This window comes from Lontra canadensis, unplaced genomic scaffold, assembly GCF_010015895.1.
Source record: "Lontra canadensis isolate GAN:19392208 unplaced genomic scaffold, GSC_riverotter_1.0 scaffold119, whole genome shotgun sequence".
Taxonomy (NCBI): Eukaryota; Metazoa; Chordata; class Mammalia; order Carnivora; family Mustelidae; genus Lontra; species Lontra canadensis.
Genome location: NW_022631113.1, coordinates 195,715 through 215,002, shown reverse-complemented (window position 1 = coordinate 215,002; position 19,288 = coordinate 195,715). Strand labels below are relative to the sequence as shown.

At 35.0% G+C, this 19,288-nt stretch overlaps 1 protein-coding gene across 2 annotated transcripts in view; it reads left to right on the top strand.

The window, feature by feature from the left end:
- The window catches only part of PIBF1 (progesterone immunomodulatory binding factor 1), a 151,574-nt gene that overhangs the window by 21,707 nt on the left and 110,579 nt on the right, over positions 1-19,288 (top strand). For both annotated transcript variants that reach the window (XM_032841070.1, XM_032841071.1), the window contains exon 6: positions 19,068-19,201. In XM_032841070.1, the coding sequence (XP_032696961.1) occupies positions 19,068-19,201 (134 nt within the window). The remainder of the gene's footprint in view (positions 1-19,067; positions 19,202-19,288) is intronic.

Genomic DNA, 19,288 nt, shown 5'->3' with positions numbered 1-19,288 from the left:
AAAAAACCATTTGCAGACTTCCAAATTTTAGTTTAAAAAAAATTTTAAGATTTTTTTAAAATTTATTTGACAGAGAAAGATCACAAGTAGACAGAGAGGCAGGCAGAGAGAGAGGGGGAAGCAGGCTCCCTGTCGAGCAGAGAGCCCCATGCGGGGCTCGATCCCAGGACCCTGAGATCATGACCTGAGCCAAAGGCAGAGGCTTAACCCACTGAGCCACCCAGGTGCCCCAGTTTTAAAAATTTTGACAGACTTCTTAAGAATTATTATCATGAGCTCTTGGGGAATTGCTTTCTCTTCAGTGTTTGAAAGATGAAAGCCAGAAAGTAGGAATAAAAGAAACTTTCTGAAAAATGAAAATAGAAGTATTGTCCAGAGATAACTATTAAGTCCAATCTAATTCAATAATTAAGATTTTAAGATTTTATTTATGTGTTTATTTTAGAGAGAGTGAAAGCATGCATACAAGGGAGGGTTGGGCTGAAAGGGAGGGAGACGGAAGGGAAAAGAATCCCAAGCAGATTCCCTCACTGAGCACAGAGTCTGGCATGGGGTTTGATCTCATGACACTGGGATCACGACCTGAGCCAAAACCAAGAGTCGAAGAATGGTTAACCAACTCTGCCACCCAGGTGCCCCTCAGTACTTAACCTTTTATAAAAACATATTAGAGGGGCACCTGAGTGGTTCAGTCTGTTGGGTGTCAGACTGTTGATTTCAGTTCAGGTCATAATCTCAGGGTCCTGGGGTCAGGCCCCATGTTGGGCTCTGTGCTCAGCATGGAGTCTGCTTGATTCTCTCTCTCTAAAATAAATAAATAAAATCTTAAAACAACAACAACAACAAAAACTTACTCCTTAAACAAAACAAAACGAAAAACACGTTATATTAGAAAGGAAGCCTAGAGGAGAACCTTGAGTTTGGAGATAGTGAAGTTTTTCTTAATAGTAGAATACAAAACTAAAAAAAAAAAAAAAAAAAAAAAAGAATACAAAACTAATAAAGCAAATCGGAGGATGATCTCAAAAGATAAAAAGACTAATTATAACCTATGTGTTTTCTTTTCTATAACCTCCTAGCTTATATTTCCCAAATTAGCACATTCAGAATTGGTCACCAGCCCTAAAGAGTGTGATGTATTTCTAGTTCATTATAAAAATTTTCAAGCAAAGATAACTTCAGAGAATTTTACAATGAACACCAGTATATCAATGACCTAATTTTACCATTAACATTTTATTATACTTGTTCTAATCACATCTATCCATCCAGTCACCAGTCATACTTAAGTTTTATGAGAAATCACCAGACCATTTTTTTCCATGTATCAATGGTTTGTTCCTTTTTATTGCTGAATAATATTCTATTGTATGGATATATTCATCAACCAGTTGGTGTGCATTTGAGTTATTTCCACCTTGGAGACATTATAAATAAAGCTGCTGCAAAAATTTAACATGGGTTTTTGTGTGGGCATGTTTTCTTTTCTCTTTGGTAAATGCTTAAAAGTGAAATTTTCCAGGGTGCCTGGGTGGCTCAGTCATTTAAGTGTCAGACTCGTGATTTCGGCTCAGGTCATAATCTCAGGGTCGTGGGATTGAGCCCTGAGTTAGGCGGGGGTGGAAAGTCTGCTTGGGATTCTCACTCCCTCTCCCTCTGCCCCTCCCACCAATTTGTGTGTGCATGTGCTCTTTTTCTCAAATAAATAAATAAATTTTTAAAAATGAAAGTGGAATTTTTCACTTCTAGATTTCCCTTCAGTTTATTATAGTTTTTATTTCTCTGCTATTTGCGTATTCATTGTGAGCATATTTTCCTTTACACCATTGAGAATAGTTAAATCACTGCTTCATTTAAAGCGTTGTTGCTAATTCCAAAATCTGGGTCATCTCAAAGTTGGTCTCTGTTAGTTGCCTTTCATTTATTTTTTAATTTTTTTGAAGATTTTATTTATTTATTTGTCAGAGATAGAACAGAAGCAAGGAGAGCAGCAGGCAGAGGGAGAAGCAGACTCCCCAACAGGGGACTCAGTCCCAGGACCCTGGGATCGTGACCTGAGCTGAAGGCAGATGCTTAATTGACTGAGCCACCCAGGCGTCCCTCTGTTAGTTGTCTTTTAAAAATGGGTCACATTTTCCTGCTTCTTAAGATGTCAAGTAATTTTAAATTGTTTATTTAAAACATAGAGTAAACTTAGATTCTAGCGTTATGATTTTATGTTGCAGAGACTAGCTTTGTGTTCCCCTAGACAGTGCCATTGTTTTTGCTTTAGCAGGAAATTAACTTGGTTGTCCTCAAAGTGCATACTCTTTCTCTTGGGCAGCATTGCAAATTTCAGTTCAGTATTTTTGGCATTAGTATATGGCTTCTTGGGTCTCTCCTAACATGTGCGTTGTTTAGAGGTCAGCCAGAGATTGGCAGAGATTATCCATGGAAGTCAAGGTTACCTTCTCTACTTGTGCGGAATTCTCTTCTTACATTAGGTTGGCCCAACCTGTGTCTTCTGGTTCTTCAAGCTAAAAAGACGAAGGATTTTCTGTTACATGTTTATACATCCAACTTGGCACAGAGTAAGCCTACCCTCAAGCTAAAAGCCATAAAAAAAAAAAAAACAAAAAACCCACGTAAGATCAGGAGACTAATCCAGTGCTATTCCCTCCTTCCTTGTGCAAATGGGCTCCCCTCCAGAATCTGCCTGACTTGGGTCACTCTCCTGTACCTTCAAGTAGTTGTTTTTAAATTTTGTCCAGAACTTATGGTTGTTCTCTGTACTTAACAGAGCCATTACCAGAAGCGGAACCACCTTACCAATTTTGTTTTAAGCATAAGTGAGGAAAGAGAAAATCTAGTCTGTGCATGTAAACTATTTGATTTCGAGATCCCCTTACTTCTTAAAAAAAGAAGTAGCTCCATGGGAGACTTTTTTTTCACCATATTTGGCTGCGTACTGACATGGATGATGATGTGTCAGGCACTATTAAAATATTAAGAAAAATATTAAAAGCAGAATAAAACATATTGCTGGACCTTTTACAAAATGTGCAGTTTTGAACACTGTAACTTTGGTTGTTTGTACTTTTTATTTATTAGTAATTATTGAATTCCTGATAAAGTCATAGAGTTTGGAGCTTAGAAACAAAATTCAGGTAATCAGAGAGCTGAGTTTACGCTCTAGAGATATATAAAAACTAGAATGTGTCAAATAAACACCAACAGTTAGGAAAAAAGTGACCAAAATTTATAAAATGACAATACAGATGAGGATTGAGTTGCAAGAATATAAACTTGAGACAAATCCAAGAAAAGTATTATGTCATAAAACAAGTAGTAAATTAATGGAAACTTAAAAAAGAAAACAGCAGCCAACAAATATAGCTTCAAAAATGACTGCAATAATGACAACTCCATTGTGGTTTTCTTTTAAGAGAAACTAAGATACTTGTTATGTCTCTGAATTGAGACTGATAGCTCAGAAGACGTTTTGTACTTAACTATGACTTTTCCTGGATTGGGTTATTTTCCAAAATGATCTTAATTTTTTTCACCACAGGGTGGCAGCATATATCCATCTATGTCTTTAACCAGTTTTGGTCTGCTGGAAGTCTTGCCATTTTTGACCTGAAGGCCAAAGTGTTACATTGTTACCAATCAAACACTATTTTAACTAATAAAATCCATATTTATTACTGAAAGAAAGAATTTTAAAAACAAACTTTCCTGGCATGACCTGTATTCTTCAGATCAAGGTTATCTCAATTATTACACTGATTTCATAATTATACCTAACAAAAATATTCAGAGATGTTAAAGCCCCATAAGTATGCAGTTAACTCTGTTTTTGTTTATATAATCCATTCAGGCAGATATAATGTGAAAACTACTTTAGAAATTTAGTAGAACGAGATTTTCGATCTTTGAAAAAGAAGTCACTCTTCCTGATACGCCAGTTTTAGTGGATTTCTGAGACCCTTTTTCATAATTTTTTTTCACATCTGCAATTAAATTTAGAAACAATATCTAGAAACTAACATTGGAAAATAGGCCTTATCTTCTCCAAGTGTAGAGTTTGTTTATAAGTGTCAATAATTAGTCTAATTTTAGCATATTTTCAGCTGTATTATGTGTGTAAGCTTGTGTACAGTACTTAGTGTTTTCATATGTACTGTACTTTTACATTCTACTTATGAAATCTCTTCATAGCAGGTCAGAATTTTGGTCTAATGTATATAGCTAAACTGTGTGTAGCTGTTTTGCTACTGTAGAACTATTTCAGTATGTTTCTTTAATTTCAAAAGAAAAAAAAATGTTAACAGTACTATGAGAGCATTAATGAGTTTGCCCTTAATGAAGCTATAAAGTTTCATGAGGAAATGGTGAAATATTTTTTTCTTATGAGAACTTTGGTAACTAGGAAGCAAGAAGAGTGTTTTGTTTAAGATAACTTCCTTGTTTAGAAACTTAGTTACTTTTGTTGAGAAAAATTCTGCAAGATTACCTTGAGGCTCATTTTAGGTATTCATGTGTGAGTAATTCGGTTGATTTTAGCTGTACGAAAATGAGGTATGACACATATTTGTTACTCAGGTTTTTATATGTCAGGGATGTTAATTATTTTCTGAAATTTCTTTTTTATCCTACTTAACTGATGAGTTTTAAGTTCCTCTTAAAAGTACATGTTTATGATGATATTTATCAGTTATAATTATCCTAGAATATCTCACAAATTCACTAGTAAACAATAATAATTTTGTCTCTTTATATTAAATTTAAAGTATATAAGCACTTCTTAAAATTTAGATTTATGGATACTTCCATAGGTTATTTTGGTCCAAGACAGAACTAAGAAACTCAGTTTTAATAAATGGCCTAAGATTCTAGTATTTGAGCTTCATGTATTTGAAATACAATTTTGAACCCAGTGGCCAAGATGGTGTATCATCATATTACTCCTATTTCCAGATACAGTCACCAACTTTTGCACATCAAATGATGGTAGTTGTAAAGAAAAAAATTTTAGAAAAACAAGAAAAACTTAATGAAATTATAATGATGCTGGGGAAGTTTAAAATCTAATTCCTTCAGAACTGGATGGATTTAATAGATAAAAAAAAGTAAAGACTGGAAGAATTAACTCAGTAAATAATTTTGATTTAGTTTCCATATACAAAGTTTAACGTTCTTTAACCAGAGAATATTTTTATATGTCAATGGGAAGTTTCCAAAACAATCATGTATAAACTTGACCACTTAGTAAAATAGTAATTTATTTTATTTATTTAATTATTTATTTTTGTGGGTGGCATGCAAGGTACATAGGATGGGTAGAGGGAGAGGGAGAGAGAGACTCTTAAGCAGGCTCTATGCTCAGCGCAAAGCCTGATGTGGGCTTGATCTTATGACCCTGAGATCATGACCTGAGCAGAAATCAAGACTCTGATTGCTTAACCAGCTGAGCCAACCAGATGCTCCATAATAAATTTTTAAGTACAGATTTTATAGTTACTTTTTTGTTATAATTTAGTAAATCTAGAGATAATTTAAAGTTGAGGGAAATAAACTTACTGAGAAATTAAGAAATATATCTTTTAGATCAAAGAGAGACAAAAATAAACAAGAAAGCAATGAAAATGAGAATATTTTATATCAAAATCCTTGAGACATTTAAAGCTGTGCCAGAGGAAAATCTATAGCCTTAAAAATGCCTTTACTAAAAAATAAAGACATGTAGTAGTTATTTTAAGAAAGCAGGAAAAGAAACAATAAAAATGAGTATGGAATAATTAGATCTTAAGGAAATATAGTTCTGTGGTAACAAGCTTGAAAACTGAAAGAAAAATGAAATGTCCTGACAAAGTATAGATGAGTAAAATTGAGAGAAGTGGAGAACCTGAATAGAGTAATAACCATAGGGGTATTATAAAGTGAATAAAGATGTACTACTGATGAAGTTATTAGGTTCACAGATGGATTACCCAGATGAGTTCATAGCTGATTTCCACAAGGAGAACTGATTACAGTTAATTAAACTGCACCAAACTATTGAAAAAGATGGAAAGCTGTGAAAAAGATAGTGTAAAACCAAAACAAAAGAAATTCTGTGGGTCAGTTTTACTTATTACTACACATGCAAAAATTCTAACCAAAATGTTCAAAAATGAATTACAGCATTGTAGCAAAAGAATACGTTATGATTAAAGCATATTCTAGAATAGAAAAAATAATCTGTTATATCAGCAAGTTGAAGGAGAGAAACTGTATGATTGTATCAGTAGATGATAAAAGATGATAAAATAATATTTGGCAACTCTTCCTATTAAAGACATTTAAATATTTATAAGTATAGGGGCATCTGGATGGCTCAGTGGGTTAAAACCTCTGCCTTCAGCTCAGGTCATGGTCTCAGGGTTCTGGGATCGAGCCCCGCATCGGGCTCTCTGCTCAGCAGGGACCCTGCTTCCTCCTCTCTCTCTCTCTGCCTGCCTCTCTGCCTACTTGTGATCTGACTGTGAAATAAATAAATAAATGAAAATCTTTTAAAAATAAATAAATAAATATTTACAAGTGTAATATTAACCAAAATTATCCTAAATGGAAAAACAGTAAAAACTTCTTCTGTTAAAATAAGTAACCAGACATGGACTGGGTCGCTCATTATGACCCAACATGGTCTTGGAGGGTCTTAGCAGATACACTGAGAAAACTGTCCATATAAAAAAATTTGAAAGATTTTTAAATTTTTTCTATGCTAATTTTGAAAAACAGCTAAAATTAATGCAGTAATTTGATACTGTGCCTGAATACAAGAGAAATACATAATGAGTAGCATTTCTCTAGGCTGAGAGAAATAACTGCTCACTATCTGCTATAGATGGACTTTGGGAGAAAAATATTTCATTCATAAGGAAGATAATGGACTTCTGTGAAGAAAACTATAAAATCTTAGTGTTGAACTTGGAAACACCATATTTTAGGAGGGAGACAATAAAGAAAACTAGCGATTTTCTCTATGTTAATGTATTAATCAAATACAGTTATTTTATATCCCCATACTTTTTTGTTTTTTGTTTTTTGGTGAAGAGGACAAGTTGTATACAAGGATTGGGATTGGATAAATAAAGTTGAAAAAATAAATGTCTCAGAATTGCCATGAAAAATGTGGGGAAAAAGAAAAGATATGAGGTGGGGAAACTTGAGGTACTGGTCCAACCAAGATCCCATTGTATACTTCAAAATTAATGTATCAACTAATGTGATACTGGCACAGAAACAAACATCAATGGAACAGAATGTAAAACTAGACCTAATTATGTACCACAATAGTGGTAGTTCAGTTCAGGTGAAAAAGAATAGTTTTTACTGTAAGGGTCCTAGCACAGTTGGATATTCCTCTGTTTAAAAAAAAAAAAAAATTGTCCTCACATTTTATACCATACACAAATACTAATTCCATTGGATTAAAATTTTTAGAGGAAAATCTAGGCCATTATTTGAACAATAACACAGATTCTTAGGGTCAAGATATCTCTAGGTGGTATGGGAAAAAAATTACTTTCACTTCTAAATAAAATTTAACACTTTCTTCAATAACAGATGTAAGAAAACACCACGGTAGGACTGCCACTACCTATGACTGCTTTGTCAACATTAGAGTTGTGCCCATCACTACTTCCAGGGTCACTGTAGTTACTGGCCCCTCACTGAGTTTATCTTTAATGCATTCATAAAGAAGGACATGTATAGCTCTTTAAAATATTTTGATAGTTTTATTTCAGTATAATTTGTTTTTTTCATAATTCCGTATATTTAATTTTTGCTTTTAGAAACATTAGTTTCAGAAATGGTTCACAGGCATCATCACTAGATTGCCAGTGGGGTCCATGGCACAAAAATATTTAACAGTCCCTAATTTAAATAATTATTAACAGTCCTTCTCAAACTTTAATGTAAATACGAATCACATGGGGACCTTGTTAAAATGAAATGACACAGTAGTTCTGGTATAAGGCCTAAGACTGTTCACAGCACATTCCCAGGCATTACTAGTGCTTTTTGGCCTGTGCCAGTTTATGGACCGAACTGGGAGTAGCTAAACTCTGGAAGTGACTTGTCCAGTTTAGTAGTCACAGTCACATGTGGCTATTTCAGTTTAAGTTAATTAAAATTTAGTTCCTCACTCTTAATAGTTACAGGTGGTTAGTGACTACCATATTGGACAGTAGAGATATAGAACATTTTCATCATTGCAGAGGAGTTCTATTGAATAGGACAGTGCTGTCCTAGAGGTTGGGGTAATCTCAGCCAAGACAGGGAAACAAAAAGCTTAAAAGAAAAAGAAAAAAAAAAAAATCACAGGCAAAGTTTAATATATAAAGTATGCATTCAGGGGGAAAAAATTGGAGTACAGATGATCAGAAGTTAATACTAGCACTGTTTGAATCTCTTATAAATTAACAGGAAAAAGACAACCTCAAGGAAACATGGGCAAAGACTATATAAATAGGCATTTCACAAAAAATATAAATCCAAATAGCCAGATGCTCCAACTAGCTAGCATTTGGGAAATACAGAGCAACAGTGAGAACTCAGGTTGACAAAAATGGAAAAGATCTAATAAGGAATGATTTTCTAAGGAAAAAGATACACATTGCTGATGGAAAAATGAACTGTGGCCTTTTCGAAAGAAATCTAGTGGGGCACCTGGGTGGCTCAGTCAGTTAAACGTCTCACTTGGTTGGGCTCAGATCATGATCTCAGGGTCCTAGGATTGGGCCAAATCAAGGTCTGCACTCAGCAGGGAGTCTGCTTGCCTGTCCCCCTCTCCCTCTGCCCTTCCCCTCTCATGCTCTCTCTCTCTCTCTCAAAAATAAACAAAATCTTTAAAAAGAAAGAAATCTAGCAACATCATTTAAAATGGAATGTAGGCATCCTTCAACACAGCAACTTCACTACTGAGACTCTAAGCCAGTAGAGTAAAATCCTAGCACATCTGGATATTCATACAAGGTTTACAGCAGCACTGTTTCTGGCAACAGGCTCTGAAAGGCGAAAGGGTGGACTGGAAACAAAGTAAATGCCCATCAGTACAAAGGCAGGGAAATGGTTGCATAAACCATGGTACAAGCTACACCGTGGAATATTTTGGAGGCATTTATAGGATGAATTGGAGAATATCAGTTAATTTAGGATTTCCACAAGATAAATTGCTAAGTGAGTAAAACAATACAAGAATATTTAATATGACTTTTTTTTTTTTTGAGAGAGAGAGAGTGTGTGTGTGTGCATGTGTGTGCGTGCATGCCCATGCATGTGGTGGGGGAGGGGCCAATTGGGAAGGAGAGGTAGAGAATCTTAAGCTGACTCTGAGCTGAGTGCAGGTTCTGACATGGGGCTCAGTCTCATCCCTGAGATCACAATCTGAGCAGAAACCAAAAGTCAGTTGCTTAATCAACTGAGCCACCCAGGTACCCTGAATCCTTTTTTTTTTTTTTTGATCAGGAAAAAGAATGACCAACATCCCCTTCTACCATCTGTGTATGTACTATAGTATATCAATTCCATATGGAGAAGTATCTGGAGAAGAATAAAGATATGTATTACTTAATATGAGTTACATGGGCTGTTTCAAAGAGGGTGGAAAGAGATCAAAAATTATAAAAATCCTGCTCTTATATCTGTGTACAATTCCAATATATATTTATATGCAGACATATACCTATAGATTTTTTATTTATATAAAATTGTGCTTGTGTGTGTTTAAAGCATAAAAACATTTTAAATACTATCAAATTAGAATAATTTACCAGTTAGAAAAAAAATGACATTCTTTTGCCATTAATAAGTCACTTGTTGTTCACCATACATCCTTGTTTCTTCCAGAGCTGAAACAGTTATTTGAACATGACTATAAATTGGGCGAATCTAATCTTTTATCCTTCTTATCCACATTTGTTCATACTTTTAAAGCATATCTAAATCACCTGAAGGGCATGGGAAGCCATATTTTCTTACATTGATAAACGTAAATTCTTTGAATAGTAAGTGAGATTTTAAAGATAATTTAACAACCTGGTCTCATTTAAAAAGTTAGGATTTAAACTTGTTTATGTTCAGTTGTATTCGGGTCAATACCTACAGAAAGACCAATATTTCAAATTTATTTCAGTAGTTTTCTAAATAAAATGTAAGCTACAAAAATTGCTTCCCAACACAACGTATTATTCAGTGGTGGAGGGTTCTGCTAGATTCATGAACTAGTTATGAATAATAGTAATATAAGGTGTACTACAGTAGTAGGCACATAAAAATAAATGAGCCATTGAATGAGTTAGTGTACTCACTTTGCAGAGGCAATAGTTAAGATTCAGAGAAGCTGACTTGCTTTAAAAGTTCAGAGTAGAGACAGATTTGAACCAATATGTCTTTATCCCAGTCTGATGTCTTCCATACTTTTTTTTTTAGATTTTATTTAAATTCAAGTTAGTTAACATACGGCACATTATTAGTTTCAGGGGCAGAATTCAGTTATTCATCAATTTCTTATAACAGCCATTGCTCATTACATCAAGTGCCCACCTTTAATGCCCATCACCCAGTTACCCCATAACCCCACCCATCTCCCCTCCAGCCACTCTCAGTTTGTTTCCTATAGTTAAGAGTTTCTTATGGTATGCCTTTCTCTCTCTCTCTCTGTTTTTATCTTATTTCATTTTTCCTTCCTTTCCTCTCTGTGTTCATGTTTTATTTCTTAGGTTCCACACATGAGTGAAATCGTATGTTATTTGTCTTTCTCTAACTTATTTCGCTTAGCATAATACACTCTAGTTCCATTCGTATCATTGCAAATGGCCAGATTTCATTCTTTTTGTTGGCTGAGTAATATTCTGTTGTAGGCATATACCACATCTTCTTTATCCATCTTCTGTCAGTGAACATCTGGGCTCTTTCTGTATTTTGACTATCATGGATATTGCTCCTATAAACATTGGTGTGCATGTGCCCCTTCAAATCACTCTTTTGTATCTTTTGGATAAGTATCTAGTAGTGCCTCTGCTGGGTCATGGGGTGGTTCTATTTTTAACTTCTTGTGGAACCTTCGTCATGTTTTCCAGAGTGGCTACGCCAGCTTGCAATTGCCACCAGCAATGTAAGAGGGTTCTGCATTCTCTACATCCTCACCAACATCTGTTGATTCCTAACTTGTTAATTTTAGCCATCCTGACTGGTATGAGATGGTATCTTACTGTGGTTTTGATTTGTATTTTCCTGATAATAAGTGATGTTGAGCATTTTTTCATGTGTCTGTTGGCCATTTGTATGTCTTCTTTGGGGAAATGTCTGTTCATGTCTTCTGCCCATTTCTTGACTAGATTTATTGTTTTTTGGATATTGAGTTTGATAAGTTCTTTATAGATTTTGGATACTAGCCCTTTATCTGATGTCATTTGCAGATACCTTCTGCCATTCCTTTGGGTTCTTTTTAGTTTTGTTGATTGTTTCCTTTGCTGTGCAGAAGCATTTTATCTTGATGAAGTCCCAATAGTTTGTTGTTGCTTTTGTGTTCTTTGCCTCTGGAGATGTGTCTAGTAAGAAATTGCTTTGGCCAAGGACAAAGAGGTTGCTGCCTGTGTTCTCTTCTAGGATTTTGTTGGATTCCTGTCTCACATTTAAGTCTTTGATCCATTTTGAATATATATTTTATGTATGGTATTAGAAAGTGGTCCAGTTTCATTCCTCTGCATGTGGCTCTCCGCTTTTCCCAACACCATTTGTTGAAGAAACTCTTTTCCATTGGATATTCTTCCTGCTTTTTCAAAGATTAGTTGACCATATAGTTGAGGGCCCATTTCTGGGTTATCTAATGTCGACCAAACTTAATGAAAGTTCTTCATTCCTCTAAATTTTTTTTCATTCTTCTAAATTTTTTAGTTTTTCCTTTTAGAAAAGGTTAAATTTTTATGTTTGAATTCACATTAACTAACTGAATAGGTATTTTTGAAAATTTTCATGTAATGCAAAAAATATAAACTTTCTTGTTTCTTTTTAACTAACAGTAGACTTATAATACTTCAGTTTTTTTAAGACTTTAGAAGAAATTTTAAAAATTTTAATATTTCTTTTTTGTGTGATTTTTGTATTTATTTGAGAGAGAGAGCAGAACTAGCAAGAGAGAACATGAGGTGGGGGGGCAGAGGGAGAGGAAGAAGCAGACCCCCTACTGAGCAGGGAGCCTGATGGGGAGCTCTATCCCAGGACCCTGAGATTGTGACCTGAGCTAAAGGCAGACACTTAACTGACTGAGCCACCCAGGCACCCCTTAAATAATATTTCTTAAGGATCTTAACAATGAAGACTGGCCTTTGGCAGCAAAACAGACTCTGTTATTACTTAAAGGTCAGTCTGTAGCAATTAAAGGTTCATTAGGTTTCTTATTCTTTTCTGTATTTAGTTGCTTGCACTAGATTATAGATAAAGTGAAACTTTTGAGAATTCTGAGGAGTGAATTCTCACTTTCCCAGAATAGCTAACCATGCCATTTCTTATCATTCACTGAACTGCTATCCAATATAAACGGCTTCTGATTTGAACCATTGACCTTAGGTAAATGTCACTATATCACCTTTCCAATTTCCTTAGCTGCTCTATCTCCCCACAGGCAGGAGATCACCTCATTTATTAAAGATTTATTTTGACACATAGGTTACCACTCTCTTCTCAGTTTACATGGTGTGAGAGACGAAAGATTTAAATGATGCTTAGAAATTCATTATACCTAAAGTAATTGCCTTTTGGTTTACACAGCTGCTGACTATTTAAAATGTGCCTATTTAATTGCATCTTTGAATACTTTTTAACTTTTTGTAGGAAACACTTAGATTTGATGTTATTTTCTCAAATTGTTTTTCTTATGATATATTTAAGGAATAACTGTAGTAATTGTTTTAAAGGAAAGGAGTCCAAAATTAACTGTGATTTAGGCCTGTGCCATATTTGAACCCATAAAATCTGTAATTAATATGCTTTTAACACGCTGGATTTGAACAGTAAATAATATTATTAACTTCTGACAATGGTTTTATAATTTCCACAGAATTGATTCTTCAAAAAAGAGGAACTTGAAATTAAAAAAAGCATGAAATATGTATGAATTCGAGACTAGATTCTGGTTCTATCTCTGCTAACCCTGGAATCCTGGACACATCATTGAAACCCTCTAGGCTTTAAGGTTCTTATCTTAAAAATAAGAAGATCATAGTCGATTATCAGGATATCTTTCATCTCTAAAATTCTATAAATCTAAAATACTTAGCTGCTATGTTTGGAAACAAGGAGCTTAGAGGAAAAAGGACATCTCACTATAAATATGAAAGTTCTAATAGTTGATAACTTTGCCAAAACAGTTTGTAATATGAAATTTCCAGTTTCTTATGTCAAACAGTCAAACTGTAGAGAAATATAGAGTAAAAAAGTATCTCTTCGCTACCCACTTTCATCCTGCTGTCCTTCCACTTTGATGTGATTATCACATCTCCCACTTTCTGTTCCTATTATAAGCATCCCTGCAGAACTTCTACCCAGTTAGCATTTTCCCGGTTGAAACCTCTTGTTTCACTTTTTATAAGTGTGTAACATACATAAAGAAGTCTTAACTGAATTTTCACAAAGTGAACACACCCATCACCCAAAACAAGAAGAATAAACCGCTTTCATGCTGTCTTTCTCAAAATCTTTGAGAAAATTATGTATGTATGTTACACAGATATCACTGTTTCAGATGATGTGTTTTATTTACAGATTTATGATAGTAATCTTTAATTTCAGTTGGAAAACTGATAATGTATAAAATACTTAATTTTTAAAGTCACTTTTTCTATACCTGGAGCTAGTTATAGTTTAAATGCTAGTGCTGCATAGTCCATTTATATTTCAACAGTAGTTCCTTTTGCAGACATTTCCAGTGCAACCACTGTGTAAGGGTTACTGGGTGTACAGAGATAAATCAAGTCTTCAAGGAGCTCCAGGTCTCAAGTGGGTATGGGGAAAGATGAGGGTTATAGGCAAGAGAAGAAAACATGAAATTACAATAACAGATTTACTTTTTTCAGACTGGAGATAGCCTTCTGTTATTCCCTGATATGAATAATTTAAGAGATGGAAAAGATAACATTAACACTGGCAGTCAGTCTTGTCCATTCTGGATATGTAGAAAACTGGCAAATAGTTGAAATCTTCTCAATGACTTGGATTGTCCTTGTTTTCCCCATGTAATTTTTTTTCTTTATTATAAAAGAATATTGAGACTTGCTGTGGGCCAGTTTACTGTTAATGTAGAAATTTTCTGTTAGGGCTGGTGACTGGAAATTTTGTGTGTGTCCCTGTCTTTATGTTTGAAAAGGTTACGTTTACTACTTTCGTTTTAGTCCATTTAATATCCTGTTTTGCTCCTCCTTTCCACAGGCATTAACTGCAAACCTTCATATAATAGGCAGGGTACTAGCTAGGTACAAGGTTATAGAAAACCTCCTTAAGTTTTTTTCTTGTGGTGTAGGAGGCAAGTAAGGGCTGCTCAAAGCACATGTATGATATGTTTTCTGACAGAAAGAACCAGGAGCTATGGCAAATTATAAGACAAATACCAAATTCAGATTTCGACCTTGAGTCTTCCCAGATAAGTTGATCTTGAGTTCAAAACTGAAGGATGTATAGGGATAATACAAAGTAATCTTTTCTATTCTCTTCAGCCTTAACCCAGTAGTTCTACACAGTCATGGGATTTCAGTCATTTTGAAGGAAGATGGTACTTTTCCTGTTTTCCAGTACTATACCTCAACCTATTTTAGTAGTTAGTCATAAGGGAAGTATATTGTTTCAAAATATAAAGTATTAATTTTGGTTAAGGGGAAATTTTTCAGTTGAAAATTCCTAAAGAAAATGTTGGTAGAATATATAATATATATATGATATATATATATATATATATATATATAATATATTAATATATAATAATATATATATATATAATAGGATAGTACATTCCTATCCCGAACTTCTGCTTATTCTTGGTCATATGGTGTTTATATTTAAACAAAGCTTTATATTGCACCCATGGAATTGCTCTCTGGACCAGGAGTCTTTGCTCCGTATATTTCAGGGCCAGTTGCTGATGTTCTCTAGATCTTCAAATTTTAGATCGTAGCATTTCCACTCTCACAAAAACCCCTACCTCTTTGGCCACCATGTTATCTGAACACCACACCTCATAACTTTCCTCATTTGCAGACCATTAAGGAGATTCTTCCTTTTTTAGTGAAACCCTTGCTCCTGCCTGGGTTACTTCTGTGATTTATCCATAACCTTGGCCTTGGCATTTTATTAATTTTCTCATCTTTAGTGATTAACTCTTTTCCACTTTAGCACTCACTCTCATAGCCCACATTCTGTTCCTTGTCACCCAGAACTCATTACTTCTGAAGTTATCAATTCAGGTTGATCACTGAACATAGTACTTCCTCTATTTCGTGTTTCTTAATCCTCTGCTCCCGATTCATATAATTTCTTTATCAGTCGCTTCCTAAATTTATTTTTTTGCCTCAACAGAATTTCCAATTCATATAATTTCTTTATCAGTCCCTTCCTAAATTTATATTTTTGCATCTTCATCATGGTATCAGTCTTAAAACTTTCTCTTGCCAAGATTCTCTTAATTCCTCCCAACTGTCTTTTTATCAAACCCACAGGACAAAATCTTAACTCTGCATTTTCTAAGCACTACTGGATTTTTAAAAAAATCACATAGGCAATAACAACTGTACAAGTTTATTGTTAACCAACCTCAAATGGGCCCACACAGTTATGCTGTAATTCTATTTTTTCTGGTCCTCTCATTTTTTACACAGTTATTTTAGACATTCACCACTCTCCATGTCTCTAGCCTTCTACTCTTAGCAGATGAGTTGGTATTTCATTTCACAGAGATATTGGAAATCCTCAAATGAGAACCCCACAATTCCTGCCATGAAACATACAAACTTATTTACATCTGCACTCACTCTGTTTTGTTTATTTGTTCTTACCATTCATAGCAGGAGGAGTCTTGCTTTCAAGGAGTGGAAAAATCACATGCCTTTAGAAATCAAGTGGATAATATAAACATATGAAACAGTAGGGTAAGGAGTAATTCTGTGGCTTATAACAAATTCATCAGAGCTATCTAAGGACCTCAAATTTAAGTTTTTAATATAACTCTATCAGCTGGAGAAAAGCCTGCCATAATGAACGTGTCTGGTGACCCAAGACTAATCTTCACATTCGAGCTCTGGATCCTGTTCCCTGTGGCCTTCAAGGGCTTTCCCTGCCTGCATATGCCTGTTTTCTCCGGTGTCCATCCCTCTTTTGCTAGTCTTTCTTCCCCACCAACATTTGAACATTTTCAAGCTTGTCCTGTATTTTAAAACCTTCATTTATCCCTATTTTCTTTTCTAGCTACTGTACTTTCTCACTTTTACATTTTAACTAAAGAGAGGGTTGCCTGCAGGTTTGGTGTTTGACAAAGTGCGATCAGAGTCCTTACGCTAATGTTGATGAGCTTTGAAACTTCTGCCATCTGTCTCTAAGCCTCAGTTTCCTCATCTGTAAAAATGTGGGTAACATTTATACCCAGTCATAAGAGTAAGTATTAAGGGAGAGAATGCATATAAAACAGCACAAAACAAGAACATGCTTAGACGAGTATTCAGATATATTTGCTCCAGTCTGTGGCAGTCTTTTCTGTCCCTGTCCCTGAATACTTAATGCATTTGTTTACTAGGTTTTTTTCTCAGTAGTACTCAATACCACGGACTACTTGGTCTACCCAGTGCACTCTCTTCGGCAGTTGTTTCTGACACACCCCCCCCCCGCTTACCCTTGTTTCTGTGAGTGCTCCCTCCGGTGCTTTATGCTCTTTGTCCTGTGGCCACCCTTTAAATATTTATATTCCTCAGGATTCTGTCTTGGTCTTTATGCAGTTATTAAAGTTGATCTATCAATTTGCCTCTAATCTCTCAAGAAGCCAAAGTAAAGAAGAAGCATTATGACACTAATTTACAGTTAATGATTATTTACAATGTCTTGGGCATTTTTTTATAGGCACTTTACATGTATTACTTGATACAGTCAACACTCTGTGAGGTAGATGAGTACTGAATACTGAGAGGTAAACCTGCCTGAAGTCTTACTGCAGACAATTTAATTCTAGACCATTGAATTCTGGAGCTTGCCTTCCTAACTATAACACTCTACACTGTTCCAAATCTGCTCCATGATTATTAGTATTTAGAAGGGTAAAGCATTTTTCAGGGGAGTGAAAAGGTCTTCTGGGACTTAGGCCTGAAATGATACATGTGATGATCCTTTAGGGAGATGCTAGAGTATCCTGTTATGATTCTATAATAAATACCATAGTAACATTGCATTCTTTAGGAGGAACTTCTCAGTAGGAGAACATAACATTATACCAAAACAAAACACACCATATATGTGTGTGTGTGTGTGTGTGTGTAATATGTATATAGTTTTTCCATAATTGCATTTTTCAAACAACCCTTGGATAGAAATTTGGGAGCTAACATTTCAAAGTTATGTTTAATAGTTTAAAAAATGACAAAATCAGGATGCCTGGGTGGCTCAGTTAAGCGGCTGCCTTCGGTCAGGTCATGATCCCAGTGTCCCGGGATCGAGTCCCACATCAGGCTCCTTGCTCGGCAGGGAGCCTGTTTCCCCCTCTGCCTCTGCTGCCACTCTGCCTGCCTGTGTTCGCTCTCTCTCTCTCTCTCTCTCTCTCTGACAAATAAATAAATAAAATCTTTTAAAAATAAAAATAAAAAATAAAAAGGACAAAATCAGTATCTTACTCATCTTTGTATCTATAGTTTCTAACCCAGGGCCAGTCACTTAGAAATAATTCAGTCAGTATCTGTGGAATGAGTGTGGCCACACTTACCTGGTCTGTTACTAAAGAAAGAACGACTTGGAACAAGATGTATTTAACATGACAGGTTCTGAGGGTGAAGTTGACAGTTGCTTGCAAAATCTGATGAGTTCAAAAGGCAAAAATAAGAGGAACTCTGTCCCCGTGTCCTCTTTTTCCTCTCTATTTCCATATTTACTTACTCCTTAATTTATGCAAAAGCATTTATTTGACTCTTCCTATATATACCAAGTACTCTGCAAAGTGATAGAGATCCAATGGTGAATAAGACAAAGTCCCTATCCTTAATATGTTTAGATTCTCCTGAGGTATATAGAAAACTAATCTGATGGTAAGCAGATACTCCGATGATACGCAGCTATTCAGGCAGTGAGAACAAGATAGAGGAAGTATGGTATGTTCAAGAACTTTAGATCTTATTTAGGGTCGCAGGGTGTATGTGAATATGAGAAATGGTGAGAAATGAGGTTTGTGGTAAGCCAAGCTAGGTTGTGGTTTTTGACAGTTTTCCCTTCTACCCCCCCCCCCAATATCTCTGTAATACCTTTCTATTAGTCTGGTGAGTAGAAGGAAGATCAGTGGAGAAATATGTCCCAAGTGCCACAAAATTCCTTTACTTATTTATTTATTTATTTATGCTGAATACCATAACTGAAACTACATGATCAATCTCTTCAGTAACTATTTTTTCACTGTGGATATTTGATATTCAGATGGCCCTTCATCTCTAAGTTGTGAATTCCTCAAGAACAGGAGCTGTGTTTTGTTCATCTCTGTGTCTTTAGCATGTAATAGTTTCTCAAACAAAAAAGCTATTTAACATTGATAGTCATTTTATGTCATTCTAGTAACCAAAGCATAGTTGCCCTATTTTTTCTATGAAAAACAGAGCTCAAGTTTTAAACAAATGAACTTACAAACAAACTACTGTCAGTTTAAGATCATCTGTCTTTGAGTAGGGAAAATTACTACACAGAAGAGTTGAAGTTTTGTTTTGTTTGTTTTTTAATTACAAGGATATTCACAGCATAACAGAAGAACACAATAAAAAATTTGTTCAACTCTGTTTAGCTTGAAATGTTTATTATTGTTTTGATTTTAGACTTATGAGGAAGATCGAAGAAATTACTCCAACCTTCAAATTAGATGTCAACGTTTGGCTTTAGAATTAGCAGACACAAAACAGTTAGTTCAGCAAGGGGATTACCGTCAAGAAAACTATGATAGAGTCAAAAGGTAAGCTGTGGAGATGGCTGCTGTAGTTCTCCTTTTTCACATGCATCAAAGTCCTCTGAATTCTTACTGTTGACATCGTTAATTTCA